The 19,353-nt window shown below is 39.2% G+C and overlaps 1 protein-coding gene across 1 annotated transcript in view; it reads right to left on the bottom strand.

The window, feature by feature from the left end:
* The window catches only part of LOC138762464 (inactive dipeptidyl peptidase 10-like), a 497,046-nt gene that overhangs the window by 365,762 nt on the left and 111,931 nt on the right, over nucleotides 1-19,353 (bottom strand). The window contains exon 2 of the mRNA XM_069936223.1: nucleotides 1,188-1,282. Within this exon, the coding sequence (XP_069792324.1) occupies nucleotides 1,188-1,282 (95 nt within the window). The remainder of the gene's footprint in view (nucleotides 1-1,187; nucleotides 1,283-19,353) is intronic.

Here is a 19,353-nt window from a genome sequence, read left to right as displayed (position 1 = left end):
CAACTGCCCACCCACCGAAGGTCCTGACACCTGGGCTGCCCGACTCTCCGGGCTCCCAATTGCGGATCCTCACCTCGACTGGCTGCCCATCCAAGATCCTGATCACAGATCCTCAACCCGGCTGCCTGTCCATTCAAATAACCGATGCCCCATCTGCCTGGCCATCTGAGCTCCCTATGCCCCGAGGACTTCCCACCAGAACATCCAATATTTTGAACGACACAGGTACTTATGAGGTCAAAAGTTTAATCTATGTAAAAGTCGACCACCCCCCTCCTTTTTTGGCCTGAAAAAGTGGTCCAAAAAATTTGATGATTACACAAGTATATACGGTCGGTATATGTTAGTTTCAAGCCAGAAATGTGATCTTATGTCTGTTAGGAACGGTCAAAGGAACCCAAAGTCTTTTGTCTTTTGAAAAGGATAAATTGAGGGTTGATCCCAATGGGGCATTTTGGTAGACTCAACATATAAAGAATGTTTTCACATATTTCCAAAAGAAAAGCTGAAGAATTTCAATAATAGGTACTAATCTAATAGGTTGTTCAGAAGCAAAATGGTAGGAATGTGGAATTTTTTACTCAAAACAGTGATTGAAGGTAATTGTAGAAATGGATTTATTTGAGAATAACCATGTCAGGGGGAAGGAATAAAGAGTTATGTTGATAGTATTGCATTAGAGAGATGTGTGTGGAGCATACATGTCAATATAGACTAAATATTCTGAATGGACTGTTTTATTGCTATAAATTGCATGCAAATTCACATAGTTCTCTATTGTACTAGCCTCATAAATTCAGATAAGAAGTTAAAATTTTGGTAAGCCACCACTTTCTTTAAGTTTTTCAATTAGTTGCAGTCCTGTTTTCTCTTTCTGTTGATCCAACATAGGTTAAAATCAAACTGCCAGGCCTTCAACAAACAACATATTATTTCGGAAGCACATTAGGAGCTCAACATTGAAGAACAATTGCAAGAACTTTGAAGCTAACTTAGGAACATTAAAACACTATCTAAATCAAATATATATTTCAGAAAGGTAGATGGATCTATGTGAGTAGAATTGGAAATAGACTTGTCCTGTACATGGAGAGTTGACAAAAGCAGGAATTGACAGTAACTATTTTAAACAAAATGAAAATAGCATTTTGAAGTGAAAAGACAAAAGTATTCATTAATTTACTTACAAATGTGCTGTTTTCCAATAACACTGTTGTCTCATTTGTTACTATATTCAGTTTGATCACATGGCCATCTCTCGTCCGATACACCACTTCAGCATCTAGCAGGAGAAAGTGAAGCAATTTAGATACATTTTTTACATGTCTTCACTATTACTTCAAATGGAACATTATCTTCAGATTAAAATATGAAATTAAGCACAGTAAATTTTGGAAGTACCTTCGCTCTGTCCATTGCAGCAGTAAGGACTTCACTGTACCCAACTATTTTAATTCCTCACACAATTGCCACTCTGACATGTCTGTTCATGGCCTCATACTTCCAAAAGAGAGCACCCATAAATTCTAATCTAATTCAGCAGGCTCCCACCGGATGATATTATCATCAACCTCTGATTTCCATTGATCCCCTCTCCTGTGCCTCTCTTTTTCCCTATCGCTGTCTCCTTTTCTTCAGCGTTCCACCCCTTTCTCTTCCTTCTCTGATCAGAGAGCTACCCTTTGCCCTGCCTCATGAACGCTTCTCAACTTTTATTATTCTACCCTCACACCTGAATTCATCTATTGCCTCTCACTTGTTAGCCTGTGCTCCTCCTCTTTCTCCCTCCTCTCCTTTACTCACCTTTCCCCTCCATTTTATTCAGGCTCAAATTGTTAAGTTACCCTTTACTATCGTGCAAGGCTTGCTAAGTCTCCCTGACACATTTGTATATTTCAAATACCCAGCAGTCTATTAACATCTGAGAGATGTTTCAACTAGTCAAAGTCCCTTCGTCATTCTGATGTGATTTATACCTGAAGCTAAATTTTAGCATTTCCCTTTCACACGGTGGCTAAATTAAAGTTGCATCAACAGCATTTACTGTTCGCAGTTTCAAATTAGGATTAATCAATTTTATGACTAGGAGTCATTGCTAAGAATTTTAACTGATGAAGAGTTTTATGTCATAACTCTATTTCATCTGTAGACAATGCTTGATTTGCATTTTGAAGACTATCCATCAAAATTAATTTCAGGGTAATGACTACTGATAAAATTTTATTACACAATGAAATTCTACCCTGTCTGTAAAGTGCAAGCAAAGGTATCAGTATTCTGCAACATCCACATTATTTAGCACCTATCAATGAATGTCATCTTTAATCTATGCCTTATTTTCTCATGATTTTTAGGTTGCTTTCAATTCATCTGTTGTAATTCTGAAACATGATCAAACAAGTAGTCAAGCTTCTGAAATTTCATTTTCATATTTTGTTTTATTTTATGGTAAATTGATTAAAGTACTTTAAAAAATTACGCAGCAACACTGCAATATATGAACACAGTATCGAGCTATCCATTTCAGCATCCATTTTTAAAAATAGTCCATCATGTATTACAAAAAATAATGCATCACCTTCTTTCGATCACTTCAGTTTCTAGAACACAACAGAACTGTCACTAGGAAGAGAAAAGAGACCCACTGCAACTGCCATAGTTTGGACTTTTTAATGATGGATTTGTTGACATACTCACTCAACATTTTCCCAATTCTACTGGCACAACCATTGCCTCTAGCAGAAACCTGACCCTCTTTTATCTCTAGTATTGTGATCTGCTGCGGGGATTGGTCATTGCTCCTTCACACTTCCCATTGCCCCTGTCACTGTCCTCAGTCCCCACTTAGATACTCTTTCGTTGATCCTTTGATCTTTATTCCATTCGATGGATGATTTAGAGCACCACAATAAGTCTCTGTTGGCATTAAACTGAAACATATTCTACTCTTCTTTAATATCTACATCTTTATTTCCAACTGACAAATATTTGGGTGTAGGAGCATAATTGTTGGTCACCCTATCTATTTAAATTTAGGATCTATTCTGTCACAGCCAAAAGCTCCACTTGAATATTTTCCACCAAGGTCCACTAGAAAGCATACTGGAACAACAGCTTTAGTTGACATTTTCCTCCAAAAATTAGGAAAGCAATGTTGCTGTAAATGTCGCATTTGCCACTGATTCTCTTTACTTTGGGTATAATTCTTCCACTGTAATTCATGCATGTGACTGCATCAACAATGCAATTGACATTAATTTATACTGGAAAATGTTGCTAAAGGTTGTGATCTATGACATTTTAAACTCAGGGCACAACAGGCAACACGCAAAGATCTACAAGGATTAGCTCTCCCCGACTGGAACATTGATGTTCAGCCACATACTTTGTCATGTACTCTTCCCCACTGATAACAACAGTGGCATTTCTATTTTATAAAACTCAATGGAAGTCCATTGATCACAGCTTCAGTCATAATCCATTACCTTCCAAGGTTTTACAAAACCTCAAGGACATAATTCACGGTTTCGTACTTGCGGTGATGTGTATATGTATATACTGTGTACGAGTGACTGGCCTCCCACTGATGACTTGCACTTTCCCTTGTGACTCCTCCCCTTGTGACCTGGCCATAAAGGTTGACCTCCCTTCCCCTGTCCTCCATTCGAGCACATGGAGTCAGGCCAGCTACAATCTAATGGGTATTAAAGCCTATCGTTCACCTCACTCAGTTATTGATAGAGTGTATCAGTACTTGTAGTGTAAAACCATTATAAGCAGTACAAAACTAGCAGCAATTTTCTACTACAGCAGTATAAAAGCTGTCGTGGGGGTGAAAGAACGTGTGCTCTGTTGTAAGATAACAGATGCCTGTGCCCATCCCTTTGGTCCATTACTAGGTTTAGTACAGAGGTTTATATAAGCAAAAATATTGTTGGCATGACATGTGCAAGTAGAGTGGAGGTGGACTGATTTATTGACATGCTATGAATTTCAGAATTTTTGTCCCCTTACTCCACTGCAATTGTTTGATGACAATTTGTAGCAAGAGCTATAGAGCTACAGAAACAAAGATAGGCTCATTTGGTAGAACATTTTCAATAAAGAGATTAAAATGATTCATTAAATATTCTTTTGAAACTAGTTATTCCTAACTTGGGGAATACTGTCTGTTCAACAGTGGTATAATGACTGCACATCTCATTTAATGAAGGAAATTATTGTCTAATAAGTGACTCAAATATTTCTCATCTGATAGTTTTGCAATTTACATGCTCAAATACTTAATGGCATAAAGCAATCAGCCTGCACTCACACTAATGAATTTTTCATTTCTTTTAAGCAGGTTGCATTTTTGCAAAATCTATTATGCATACTGACAAATTCTCTAATTTCTTCTCTGCCACATTTAATATAATTTCCAAATGATTCCATGTCACTGAAAATGCTGAGAACAAAAGATGTTTCTGCTCAATTGTCAAGCACTTTGCCATTTTTATTTGGAATATATATTGAATGGAATATAAATTAATTGGTGAAAGAGTAGAAGGTATTAACTAAACTAGATTGGATTTGTTTCCTAGATGGTGTACAATTCAAATTCTAACGGCAATACAAGTTCCTAAGGTTTCAACTGCACATGGCAATTCATTCCCACCACAACTCCAGAATCACCTCATGATTCTGGAGTTCACAATGGCAATATATAGAATGGAATTTAGTGTTCCAAACTAATCCTCCATTAACTTATAGAATCCTCAATATCCAAGATTTCAACCCTCCAAGCTTCTAAAATAAATCAAAATTAGTTTCTTCCACAAAACGATTCTAAGATCAGAGGAGAGAGGAACAGAACCTTGAGCTCCCTCCACCATTCAAGATCAGCTGGCTTTCTAGCTCAACAACATTTTCCTGCCATATTCCTTTATCCTTGGATTCCTCTAATATCTGAAAAATCTTCATCAAGCTCAAATTTTAGTAAAATCGATGACTATGCCTCAATTTCCTTTGGGTTGGAGAAACGAGAGTATCTCAAGCAGTAGTAAATAATAAATTGGTGTTTGGGGGTTCTGATATTTCGATATTGAAAAACTAGCAGGAATGGGTGCCATGCAATTACATTTTCCATTGAAATCAATTCAATGCAATACTCGGCTGGAGTGAAATTGATGTTACACTCAATTTTATAGTTTTCTCAAATAGATTTTCACTAAAATTAGCCACTAGAGATCTCTTCTCCAAGTAGAAAATGAAATAATGCACATAAAGACCTCAGAAGAAAAGTATAACTGGAGAAACCAAGACAGCAACATCAAAGAAAGAATAATGTTATTTTCTGATAATATTACCATCATTAATTTGTTTTCTTTAAAGTGCTCTAATATCTAATATCTTTCTGTCCAATCCTGGTATTTTACATAGAGCCATTTATGCTACAAATGAGTAAGCAATATCCTCCAAATATCCTGTGCATTGTTTCCAATAAAAGCATTGTTCCTGTCTTAAGCATTTGATAGTATATGATCTGGGAACCAATGTCTTTATGTGTAATCAGTCCATCTTAAATCACTATCATCCGCATTTGTTTCCTGCAAACTTTATTGATATACAGTTATCAATGACAGATACACGTGTATACCTTAATGTCATCACCTGGAAAATGGACATAACCATCAAATAGTATATCTGTATAGATCTCTATTATTCTTGACTGTTATTCATTTTAAAAATTATGGGTGTCACAGTTGCCGAAACACTTGTTACATTGCCAGTGACTGGGGCCAGGGATCTAATTCTGTGTTGTCTGTAAGGAATTTCCCTTTGTCTGTGTGGGTTTCCTCCATGGGCTCCAGTTTCCTCTCACTGTTTGAAACATAATGGGGGGTTGTAGGTTAATTGGGTGGCATGGGCTCATGGACCAAAATGGCCTGATACTGTACTGCCTAAATATAAAATGTAATATAAATCTGACAGGGTATATCCTATGTGGTATAACATAAGAATCTCCATTTTAAAAAAAATGTCAGATTACGTTCTAATCAAGTTATTATTAAGAAATGCTATTTTATATAATTCACATTGTTAGTTTCCATGATGCTGTCATTCCTCAAACAGTTGAAATTAGTGTAGTTTTCTGCTTGATTTATAGTTTGTTCCAAGTACAGGAACAATGGCAATGTCACATGCTTCAATGTCTTTACAGAATTGAAAAGTACATTGTCTACCACGAACAAAGAGCTTTGGTGTTGATCTGGTTCTGTAGTATTAATAATATTAGTTTTGGTATAGCTCCACTGTGTAATTGGACCCTGGATTTCCTCACCTCTAGACAGCAATCAGTGAGGATTGTTAAGAATATCTCCTCCACAATCTCCATCAGTATTGGAGCACCACAGGGCTGTGTTCTTAGTCTCCTTCTCTACTTGCTTTATGGGCCTGACTATATGGTTCGAGACAAGAATAACACCATCTAAAAATCTGCTGATGACACCAAGGCAGAGGGTTGTATAAAACAGGGCAATGAATTAGCGTGCAGGAGGGAGACTGAAAACCTAGCTGAATGGTGCACCAACAACAACTTCACACTCAACGTTACCAAAGCCATGGACCTGATTGTTGACTTCAGGAATGGAAAACCAGAGGCATATGATCCAGTGATCATATGTGAGAAAATTTAAGTTCTTGGGTGTCACTATTTCAGAAGAACTTTCTTGGACCCAACACACAAATGCCACCATGAAGAAAGCACATCTGTGTACTGTGTATGTACTTCCTTAGGAGTTTGCGGAGGATTGGTATGACATCGGAAACAATGGCAAATTTCTACAGATGTGTAGTGGAAAATGTGCTGAACGGCTGCATCACAGTCTGGTATGGGGAGGCCAATACTCCTGAGTGTAAAGCCTGAAAAAGGTAGTGGTCACAGCCCAGGACATCACAGTCAAACCCTCCACACCATCAAGAATATCTACAAGGGAATGCTGTTGTCAGAGATCTAGCACATGCTCTGTTTAAATTTTTTAATTTGTTTTTATTTAAGTTTGTTTTTATTTAAATTTAAAATTTAGACATATAGCATAATAAGCCCACAAGTCCGTGCCGCCAAATTTACACCCAATTAACCTACACCCCAGTTTGTTTTGAACAGTGGGAGGAAACCGGAGCCCCTGGGGAAAACCCACGCAAACACGGGGAGAACATACAAACTCCTTACAGACAACATGGAACTCGGAAATCCGGTCCCAATCACGTGCTGTAAAGACGTTGCGCTAACCACTACACCAACTGTGCCAACCTGTTCTCGCTGCTCCCATCAGGAAAGAATGCCACAAGACAACACCAGGTTCAGGAACAGCTGCTACTGCTCAGCCATCAGACTCCTCAACCACAAACTCAATCAGGACTTATTTAAGAACTCTTACTTTTGCACTTTATAATTTTTTTCCTGTGTCATTATTGCACAGGAATTTCTTTATTTGTTTACATGTGCACATTAAGTCAGTTTTTTTTCCCCCCTGGTAATAAGTGCCTCGCCCACATGAAAAAAGAATCTCAGGGTCGTATGTGATTTCATGTCTGATAATAATTGTGAAATCTGAAATAGACCATATTTTGACAGATAAAACTGATATTTTACAAATGGCATTTTTAACTATTCAATAGGCCTGAAATGATCATTAATAATTCCAGAAATGTGGTAGTTTATGAAACACAAATAGCATTCCAACATTCAGTTTTACCACATCGATAGCACTGTCTCCACCAATTGTTAAATTACTTAGTTTATATGGCCTTCTATCAGTGCATGTTAGAAACCTGCTAGAAAACATTAGCATCATATTTCAGAATATTAAGCAGGCAAGATATTCTTTATTTATTTTATAATCTGTCTAAGAAAGACAACAAAAAAAATCAATAATATTTTAGGTTAGACCAGTCAAGGAAATTCTCATAAAACAAAACTTTGATTAAATATTTATTCTCAAGAAAAAAGCTGCTTTAAAAAGTTACATTCCTCTCTGTAATCAAGCATCCCGAGCTCAAATATTCCAATTGCTGGTATAGAATGGTGACTAAAATTGCTAATATTTTGTTAACAATTTGATGAGAAAGGTAGAAAATATCTATCAATAAACTTGCGCTGATGTCATAACTAAAGATTATTCATTTATTTTTAACATAAAAGGCCAGAAAGTTTAAAAGTAAGAGGATGGAAATCTTGCATTTTAAAGAGAAGGAGTCTTTGTTCAAAGATTTTGAAAAGGAGATGCCAGAACTATGGATGTTATGTCCAAGTGTTCAAAAGACACAGCAATAAACTGAACATTAAAACCACAATTGGTAAAAATAAATAATTTTTTTTAAAAAATGGACTTTCCAAAATAATTGGCATTAATTATGATAAAGAAAACCACTGCTTCAATATTGCACAGTTATTAGTTCCTATCTACAACTACAAGTGGCTGTGGGCTGTGACACAAGAAAGAGGCTTTTATCTTTAAGGATCCTCTCCACCCAGGCCATGTTCTCTTCACCCTGTTACCGTCAGGAAGGAGATACAGGAACCTGAAGACAAATATCCAGTGGTACAAAAACGGCTTCTTCCCCTCTACCATCAGATTTCTACCATTAGTCTCACAGACACTACCTGACTTCCTCTTATTTTGCAGTAATTTATTTATTTAATGTAATTTATAACAATATTTGCAGCTGTAATGCTGCCACAAAACAACAAATTTTGTGATGTTCATGACAATGGATTCTGACTGTTCGTGAGCAAATAAATTGCACAATATTTAAAGAAATCCTTTTGTACATATGATTTATCACAGTAGATCTGTCCATCTCAAAGGTATTTGTAGTGATCAGTTCTGGGATCCTTCTCTTTGTGATTTTTATAAATGATTTGGATGAAGAAGTGAAGGGGTGGGTCAGTAAGATGATACAAATGCTTGATGTATTGTGGATAATGAAGAAGGTCATAGGCTACAATAGGATATAGACAAGATGCAAAGTTGGACGGAGAAATGGCGGAAGGAGTTCAAACCAGAAGAGTGTGAAGTGATGCACTTTGGAAGGCCGAACTTCAAGATGGAGGACATGATCAATGGTCCGATTCTTAACAGTGTGGAGGATCAATAGATCTTCTCAAGGTTTCCACCCACATTGATTGAATGGTTAAGAAGACATATGGTATGCTGGCCTTCAATAGCCAATGGACTGATTTCAAGAGCCATGAGGTAAATGTTAGAGCTATTCAACAATGGTCAGATCACACCTGGAGTATTGCATTCAATTTTGATTGACTCATTACAGGAAGGATGTGGATACATTAGCGAGGCTGCAGAGAAGATTCATGGGGGTGTTGCCTGTATTGGAGAACATCTTATGAAGCATGGTTTTCTCTTTGGAGCAATGGATGAGATGTGACTTTATGGTTTATAAGATTATGAGGGAGAAATAGCACATTTTCCTGCAGCTACAGTAGCAAATACCAGGTGACATCTGTTTAAGGTGAGTGGAGAAAAATTTAGCAAGATGTCAGAGGTTAGTATTTTATATAGATAGTGGTGGCTGTTTGGAAAGCATTGCCAGAGTTGGTAGTGGAGACTAGTACAATAGGGACACCCAGAAGACTCTTAGTTAGTGTCGCGACTATCTACCTTTATAGCTACCTGGAAAGCTGTTGTTTATGACTCGTTCATTTCTCTTTCTTCATCCTAGGTTTCTGTAGGGGTTGTTGGCCTCACTGACATTTGTATCAGTATAAATTAATTGACTGTATTTTCAGCTGTATTGGGTGGGGGAGTGGTTAGGGAAGGGATAAATACAGACTGTATATACATATGAATGTTGGAAAGATTGAATTGTTTGTTGAATTTTGTGAGTCTATGAAAATCAAAGCTAAAATATTCAAGAAAAAAGAAAAAAATCTGTACTAATGTTGAATAAAGTTTTTCAAGGTTTATTAAACCTTATATGGGTTACTACATTATTAAAACTTTGTTATACAATTAAAACTATAATTAAGCATTTAAAGGATGTTTGAAATGATACTTAAAATAGTCAATAAAAGTTTTTGGTCTATTCCAAGATCCTCTATCTTCGCAGAACAAAGGAAATTCAAAAGTGAACTGCTTTATCTTAAACGTGCAGAGAGCCGGCTGTAACCTTGAAGCTGGCTGTTACTAGGGGACAGTATGAATTACTTGCAGACTAATCCAAGCATAAAGCACATTAATGCAATACTGGCCCCTAATTATTATATCTAAATAATAATGATCAGTACAAAGAAAAAAAAATCAAACTTAGTCGTATATTGGTTAAAATATTCAAAAGAAAGTGAAAATCAACCATTAAACCTTTCTGCTTGTAAAAGACAGATTTTGATAATTGGTCTATTCAGAAAGCCAGTTTGTGTCTTAATCTGAACTTGTTGTACATGGCACTGAATGGTGATCACAACATCCCCAGCCATGAAATCACATCTGATTTTAAATCATTTCTGTCGCTCCTACAGCAGCGGAAGATATTCCTTCGTCCATCTTTTCCAGAACAAATCCAATATAAATTGCACCTGCTTCCACTTTGTCTTTTTCATCTGTGAATTTCTTCCTCTGGCAAAAGCAGATGATCTCCATCTCAGCATTAATCAATTCTTTAACTGGGAGATGTCTCTTCTTGAGTCTCAAGATTACTTATCTTTCTGTAATGATTCAGAAACTATCTTTTAAATCTGAGCATCCATGCTGTTGCCCCTTTCTAAGATAAGAGTAATAGATTAAATGGGTAACTGAATCCATTTGTTCAGACATTATCTGAATAGCATTTGCAGTCTGGCTTTTGATTTCAGGGTCTACTGGTAAAATTTATTTTAATTTATTAGGATTTTGATGTCACCCCTTTTGAGGCTGTAGAAGAAATCAAGGACCGGCCACCCACATTTCGTTCTTCAGAAAAGAATGGACTTTCAAACCTCGGGAAGCCAGATTGGCAAGATTGTTACTCGTGTAAACATAGCTCTACTATATTGGATGTGAGAATTTATCAATTTCATTGATTCTGATAGCCACAAAAGTTCAAAACCTTGTGGTTTTTATTGTTGATGTATTTGAGCACAGAGGTGCTATCAGTCCAAAATATGGAGTCTGTTAGTTTCATCTGCAACTCCTTGTTCAACATGTGTTCATTCTGCTCGCCATGGAAGCAGCCATCAACTCCATTCGAGGGATGGAGACAGGTTTCAATGGAGCCACTCTGGCCTTTCCCATTGTAAATCCTCAATGTGCCTGATTCTTGTTATCAGGCAGTAACAGGTGACTAATAATTCCAGAACCATCTTCATGTGCATCAGCAAAATGATGCAATTAAGCAGATGTTACAGTTCCAAAATTTGTGGGATTGAATCATTTGTCAATCTTGAAATCTTCTATCTTACAAAGATTCTATATCCAACATGTTCATTTTTGTACAATGGATTCAGGTATTTCATCATCGCAACCAATCTTCTTCCTACATAAACTTGCAGGATCTTCTTGACAGTCAGGACAACTAGTGCCAATATTCATTTATCGGAACTGACTGTTGACAGATTCCTTCTACTTGTGAGAAGTTGGTTTTCAGTAATTTTGAACTTAAAAACACCACACTGAACACACCATTGTAAAACTGACACCCTCTCAACAGGAAGGTTGTCATGAATTAAGTCCAAATTCTTCATTTCTTTCACCCTTTCTCTTTCAGGTATGGCAGCTAATACCTGGCGACTGTGACTTGTTCATTTGGTAAGTAGAAAGCCTGCTTTGAAACAAATAGTCTTTAACTCATGATAATGAGCAATTGTTTCTTTAACTGTAGCTGTAGAAGTGAGACAGTCATCCACATAGAAGAAATTCCTGATAATGCTTATAGATTGAGGGCTAAGTTGTTCCATATTGACCTCAGCACGTTTCCTAAGGGCAGAATTTGCACAACTTGGTGCTAAAGTTACTCCAAAAAAATGCCCTGTCATTCTGTATTCCACCATGTTCTGACTGTAGTCAGCAAATGAATCATAGCAAGTCATGGTCAGTACCTTCACCGGATGGAATATTGCTTCAATATCTGCAGTAATGATGACAGGTTCTTTACAGAATCTAGTCAAGACTCCTATCAATGTACTGGTTATTTCAGAAGTATCTCAGAGTTGAGCATTAAGTGACACTCCCCAAAAGGTTGCTCCACAATCAAATACCATACAAAGCTTTTTCTTCTGTGGATGCAAAACTCTATGGTGTGGTGAGTACCATTTTTTGCCTTCACTACATTCCGAGATATTATCTGGTACGTTTGCTGCATACCTTTTGGACAGGCAATTGGTGTAGTCTGAATGAAAGGAATAATCTTTCTTGAATCTGCTCTTTAAATTCAATATATGTTGCTCAATAACCTTCTATCATCAGGCATGCATATTTCCCTTTTCTTTAAAGAAAATCCAATGCAATAATGATCATTAACCAGGTTAGCAGATTTTGACACCGAATCCAAGAACTGCTGGTCTTCCTTTGAAGATTCCTTTGATCATCTCTGATGCAATCAGGAAAGTAATTCTTGAACTGCTTCTCTCACAGCCTATCAAGCTTAACAATCAATACCTTATTGATGCTTATAGCCAAATGATGTTGAATCTCCTTATCTTAGTGGTCCATTGTAACCAAATATCGTTTTGACTATGTGAGGTCCATCTCCCACATTCTTTATCATATCTAGAGTCTTTGGAACATCTGAACTAATCAGTAACTCAATCTCAGAGTTGATTTCGTGTAAACAAACACTTTTCAAATGCATCCATGGTTCAATGTCATTTTGATGTGGAATGTTTCCTTTATGCCCAGGCATTGTTTTCTGAAGTGTATATGCCTGGGAGTTCAAAAAATCATTACTATCCAGCCCAGAGATCTCTAGGCCCAAAACAACATTAGTTTCAATGTGTTTAACTTGACCTATAGTTAATCGAATTTTTGAAACCTTTCGGGGAGTTTTACGAAATGATGCAGAGCTTCCTGGTTCAAGTAATGCATAAGCACTTCCTTTCTTGGCCTTGACCTGGACAGGTTCTATCAAAGGTTTGCAGTTATTTTCACCGGCCCCAGTAAGACCATTTGTCAATACTGAAGTTTCAGCACTGTTTTCAACTGCTTCTTTCCTTGCCGTTTAGTCCTTTTCCTTATTCTTCTTTTCCTGGAAGATGTGTCGCATTCTGGGATGCTTTCGACTACATAGGTTGCAGCTGAGTCACTTTTTGCTGATGTGTCCTTTCCACAGACGGCCAAAACATCATCCATTTTCCTTCAGAAAAGCTATTTCTCCCTATGCATCTTCTTTTTCAACTGTGCAACACATTTTCCAAATCATGCTCATCATTTCTTCACCACAAGCAAACTTTGGTTTTCCTTAATTTCTTTATCCACTGCTGTCGGAGAGGCGGCAAATGTACTTTTTTTAAACATTTGGGTTGAGGATATGATTTGGACTTCTCAATTCCTTTACTCACTGTTTTGAGTACTTTTGATATTTCCATACACTGGATATGTGACAATGTCCATTTGTTATTCAATAAACTCCAACAAATCCTTAAAAATAACTGTCGCATGGATTCTTTTCTGGTATTCGACAACTTGACTTCTCCATAATTCTCTCATCTGGAAAGGCAATTTATTTGTAATGATTACTATATATTAGGCATGTCAGACTCTCAAAGATGGCCAATCTCCGTCATGATGTTGCAACATCCTCTTAGAAAGACGGCGTAAGCTTGTACACCATTGCATCATCCAGTCTTATTGATAACCATGAAAGAACCTTCTGTCCATAAGCTGTAGAAATGTTTTACTTGTTTCCAAAATGCTTCATTAACAATGACTTAGCCTGTTTAAATCCTTCATTTGGAGCCATATGTTGGCAACTCTTTATCAGATCTCATGGATATCCACTCATGAACTGCTACAAGTACTATGAACAATCCTCAGTTTTGACACTTAATTTCAATACTGCATTCAAAGCTTTTCATAAACGCTTGGAATTCAAATGGGTCACCATCAAAAATTAGAATCTTTCTCGTGGCCAGTGAAGAGAGAGTCAGTCATTGAATTAACGATGCATCTCGTCTTGTCAAGCCTGGGCAAAAGTCACTTTGTTCGCCCAGATTTCTATTGCCTGTCAAGAGTATGTTGTATTCTGTTTTGCAATATGGCATTAGGCTTATAACTCCATCCAATGGGGTCATCACTGGGGTTTGAGATCTGGCGCCAATGTAGCTTCAACTGTCTAGTTCAGGACCATACATGTCTTGTGATCTTAGGACTGGCTCAGCACCGTGCCTCAACCTTTATAGTTCAGGGCCAAATATGTTTTGTGACCACAGCACTGGCTCACCACCATGCCTAGTTCATGACTAAGCACCTTTTGTGACTGCAGCACTGGCTTAGCCTTGGATTTAATATTTTCTTTCTCTGTTCTCCTCTTCAAATACATATTTATCTTGAAGCAATTGCTGTTTCTTGTGATTCTTTAACTGCCTCTTCGGTTTTTCGAAGTCAAATTTATCTGGAAGGAATTTTTTTTTGTTGCTTCAAGAGCTGCAATATCAGCCCTAATCTTTACACAAATACTTGAAACACTGGATCCTGATGTAGAACTCCTCTTACTCCTGCTTCCAGCATTTGACACACTCTCTTTGGGTCCTATTTCATCCTTGTAACTCAGATGACACCTTCGTGTCTGACTCTCTCTCCATTTTGGAGTGACCATCCTCCTCACCTCCATCTCATGGCACAGTTTTAGCGATTTCCTTGTGGCTGATCTTAATTTCTATTAATGTATTTTGCAGCAATTCTGTGGGATCTGTATCCCCAGCAGCTAAACTCTGCTTTCCTATTTCCTCCTTCAGTCTTGCTTGAAGAGTCGCTTTGTTTCCATGTGTCACTAATTGCCGCCTTTGCAATTCTTTTATAAGTTCCTTTTTCTTCATCTTCTTGACATATAGCTCCTTAGGTGAAGCAGCTTCAGCGGTGACTATCAACTATTCAGCCGACCGTCGTACTCAGACATAAAACATTCACAGCAATAACTCCAAAACCAAAACAGTCCTCAAAGGACAACCAGCAGTTTCTCCAAACGATGTTCTAACTTGCAATATTGAAGGAATTCTTTAGAAAGGCTTACAGCTTCTTAAATGGCCTTGGTGATGCTGTTGATAATCGTGCCGCCTTGTGCCCAATCGATACAGTTCGAATTCCAAATTTCTATTGAATAACAAGTCAATAGTTCCTCTTTTATTGACTAACTAGTCAATAACTCCACTTATATTAACTAAATGTCACAACTATGTTCCTTTATAGTTGAAAACACTGATGGTCTGAAAACAATATCAAGATTGTAATAGTGACCCGCCCCCCTGTCTTTTAAGATATTGATTTAACTAGAATCTTTTCTTAAACTGGAATGTTATTGTTTATACAAGAAAAAAGTCCGTACTAAAGTTGAATTGAGTTTTCCAAAGTTTATTAAACCTTATATGGGTTACTACATTATTACAACTTTGCTATATGATTAAAATTATAATTAAACAATTAAATGATGCTAAACACAATATTTAAAATGGTCAATAAAAGTTTTTGCAGAACAAAGGAAAATTCAAAACTGAACTGCTTTATCTTAAACATGCAAGTTGCAGGCTGCAGCAAGATGGTGGCATGAAATATGTCAACAAAAATTACTTAATGACAAGCATAAAACATATTTTAACCCCTACAGATAGACACATGGCTGTAAGAAAGAAAAAATAGTGGATAATAGATGTGAGGTAGGAAAGGATTAGATTATTGTGGAGTAGGTTTTCATAGGTTGGCACAACATTGTGGGCTGATGGCCCTGTGCTATGTATCAAAATCACGTGGATAGTAAACCTTTAAGGCAGCAACATTTGGTCATGACAATTTTCAGTTAAACATGAATCACTAAGTTGCATTCAGTTTTATAATCTATTTGCATAATTTCATAATTTTGCTTGCAAATTCAGATAGTGCAAGGAGAGGAAAAAATATAAACTTTCTGGAGAAAAAAGGCATTATGCTTTTTCAAGGTTGAATGATCAGGGATTTCTGAAATGGCAAGCCAAGATGAAGATCAATGGAGCTCTAGATACAAGTATTAATACTCAGATAAGTGTCCTATATCTTCCTTGATATTTGTAGAGATTGAAGTTGTGCTGCAGGAGATATTAATGAAATTAACTATACACCATGATACTTCAACACACTAGGCCATATATTAGTCCATTGGAAACAATGAAGGAAAGTGCTTCTAACTTTCAGACCACTGCATGTGTAATCTCTGCAAAGTGTAGTAGTCACAGATAATTTTAGGACAACAAAGAAACACCTCTCTGGTGGAACATGGTATTGCAGGCACATTCCCTACTGAGCTGGGCAATCTGGCCCACCTGCTGAATGAGTAGTCCATCCCCCAAGACCCCTAATAAATGCCAAGAGCCCTCGTCTCCTCCCTCATACTTACTCTTGGTGTTGAGTCAGCAACATGCTGAGGCGCGGTTGGATCTTTAGATCAATAAATCCTTTGGCCCTTACTTCGTGTCTGTGAGTGGTCATTGATCGCACTACAATTTATTGATCTAAATTTTAAGCACCATGGACAAGGCGATTCGGATGGAGATGTTGGAGATCGGCCAAAAAGACCCAGAGGCCTCCGTGAAATTCAATATGTAGCTACACTGCTTGAAGGCCGACATGAGTTGCCACGAAATCACAGCAGACAGCGATGAGGATGACCTACTATGCGCAGTGGTAGGCCATTGTGCATACCAATTGATTCGCAATTGCATGGGCTATGAAGAGGTGATGGCCCTGCTCTGGCAGCCGTACGGTGTGCCGAGAAATACCATGTACGTGCGGTTCCAGCTTGGGTCTCGATGCCAAGGCCCAGGTGAGTCAATCAACGAGTTAGTGCAGGCCATGTGCGAGCTGGGATAAGACTGCGGGTGCCGTGACGTGATGGCCGTGGAGTACCAGGAGGAACTCATCTGTGACGGGCTAATCACTGAGTTATGCTCCCAACACATCCACGAGCGACTCCTGGAGAAGGGTGATTAGTCTCTACAGGAGGTCGTGGAGATGGCCCGGGCCATGGAGACAGCCCAGAAGAATGCAGAAGCCTACACCGTAGGCCACACGGCCCCTAGATACACAGAACAAGCAGTGCCATCTTGGGATTCGGGGCCCCTGCCCCTGACTGCTGCCACAACTGCCTAGCACACGAGGTGCAACTACCGTGGCCAGAGCAAGCATCCACGAAAGTACTGCCCTGCACGTAGCGCGACCTGCTCGAACTGCCAGCAAAAAGGGTAGTACACAAGGGTATGCCGATCTAAGCCCACCGCAAGCAGTGCCGCATGTGGTCCGCCACCCGTGTCGCAATTTTGGATCGAGCATCTCCAGTTGTCACTTCTAGTTGTGGAGAACCAAACTTCTGGGCCCACGCCACATCAAGGAGGGACGTCACTGCCAGCTTCACTTCTGTGTCCTCCTGTTGCGATCCTGGGGCGCCCATCTTCATGATCTCCCAGGCAGTCATCTTGGTGGCCACTGACTCATCAACACAGCAGCAGCAGGTCAAATAGCAAACAGATGTTAGCCTCGATCATCATGGACCAGAGTCAACCACACCAGCTGAGACGTTCCATGATGGTCATAGAGGTAAACAGTCACACCACAGGTTGTCTGTTCAACATAGGGAGCACTGAGAGTTTCATACACCTGATCACCACCGAACACTACTCCCTGACCATGTCCTCTGCGAATTGCCAGGTAGCACTAGCCTCCAAGTCCCTCTTGACAGATATCGGTGGGAACTGTTCCATGAACCTAACTATGGGGAGGATGAAATAAAAAAAAATTCAGACTCCTGGTGATACCACATCTTTGGGCCCCTGTCAGTTTGGGTCTGGATTTCCAGTGCCAGCTAAAAGGGTTACTTAAGCAATTTGATGGCCCCCATCCCCCGCTCACAGTCAGGAGGTCCCACCCCCGTTGAAGAGGCCCAATCATGCACCTGAAGGCTTGGCATCGCTAACCCCCTGCGACCTGGCGCTACCAACCTGCGGCCTGGCCACCCTAGGGATCCCTCCACCCCTGCTGTTCCAAAACCTCACCCCAGACTATAGACTAGTTGACACTAAGAGTAGATGGTACAGCCCAGAAGACAGGGGATTCATTAAGTCCAAGGTGGAAGGGTTGCTGAGGGAGGGCATAGTAGAGTCCAGTAACTCCTCAGTTACTGACTAACCCCCCCTCCCCAGCACAGGTGCTGGTGGTAAAGGGGGCAGAGAAGAACCAGATGGTGATTGACTACAGTCAAACCGTCAACCGGTTGAGCCCACTGTACGCCTACCCCCTGCCCCGAATTGATAATGTGGCGAATGAGATCGCAAAATACAGGGTATTCTCAACCATAGATCTCATAAGCGTACCATCAGATCCCTATCCACCCAAAGGACCGGCCCTACACAGCATTTGAGGCTAACGGTTGACTGTACCAATTCTTATAGGTCCCTTTCGGCCTCACAAACAGAGTGTCGGTATTCCAAAGGGAAATGGACTGCATGGTGGATGACAATGAGTTAAAAGCCACTTACTCATACTTGGATAATGTCACCATATGCGGCCATGACCAGAAAGAACACTATGACAACCTATGGAGCTTCCTGGTCACTGTAAAAACTCTCAACCTAACATACAACCAAAAGAAGTGCGTGTTCCACCTGGAGCGGCTGGCGATTCTGGAGTACGTGGTAGAGTGTGGTGTGATTGCCCCTGATCCTGAGTGCATGCGCCCTCTCCTGGAATTACCTCTACCACAGAACCCTAAAGCTTTAAAAAGGTGCCTGGGGCTCTTTTTGTATTACACACAATGGGACCCCAAACTATGCCGACAAGGCCAAACCCATGGTGAAAACTTCAACCTTTTCCCCTTCCTTAGAGGCCCGTAAGGCTTTTGAGAGCATCAGAGTTGGCAGGAATCGACGCCATCGATGAGTCAGTCCCTTTCCAAGTGAAGTGTGATGCTTCTGACTTCGCCTTGGCCGGCCACACTGAACCAGGCAGGCAAACCAGTGGCATTTTTTGTGCATACTGCAGGGCCTCGAACACAGACATTCTGGTGTGAAGGAGGAGACACAGGCTATAGTGCAGGTGGTGCACCACTGGAGGCACTACTTCGCCAACAGGCCATTTACCCTGCTGACCAACTAGAGAGCCGTAACCTTTATGTTTAATAACAAACAGCGGGACAAAATTAAGA

This window comes from Narcine bancroftii, chromosome 4 (genome assembly GCF_036971445.1).
Source record: "Narcine bancroftii isolate sNarBan1 chromosome 4, sNarBan1.hap1, whole genome shotgun sequence".
Classification (NCBI taxonomy): domain Eukaryota; kingdom Metazoa; phylum Chordata; class Chondrichthyes; order Torpediniformes; family Narcinidae; genus Narcine; species Narcine bancroftii.
This window is presented reverse-complemented; position numbering and strand designations above follow the sequence as displayed.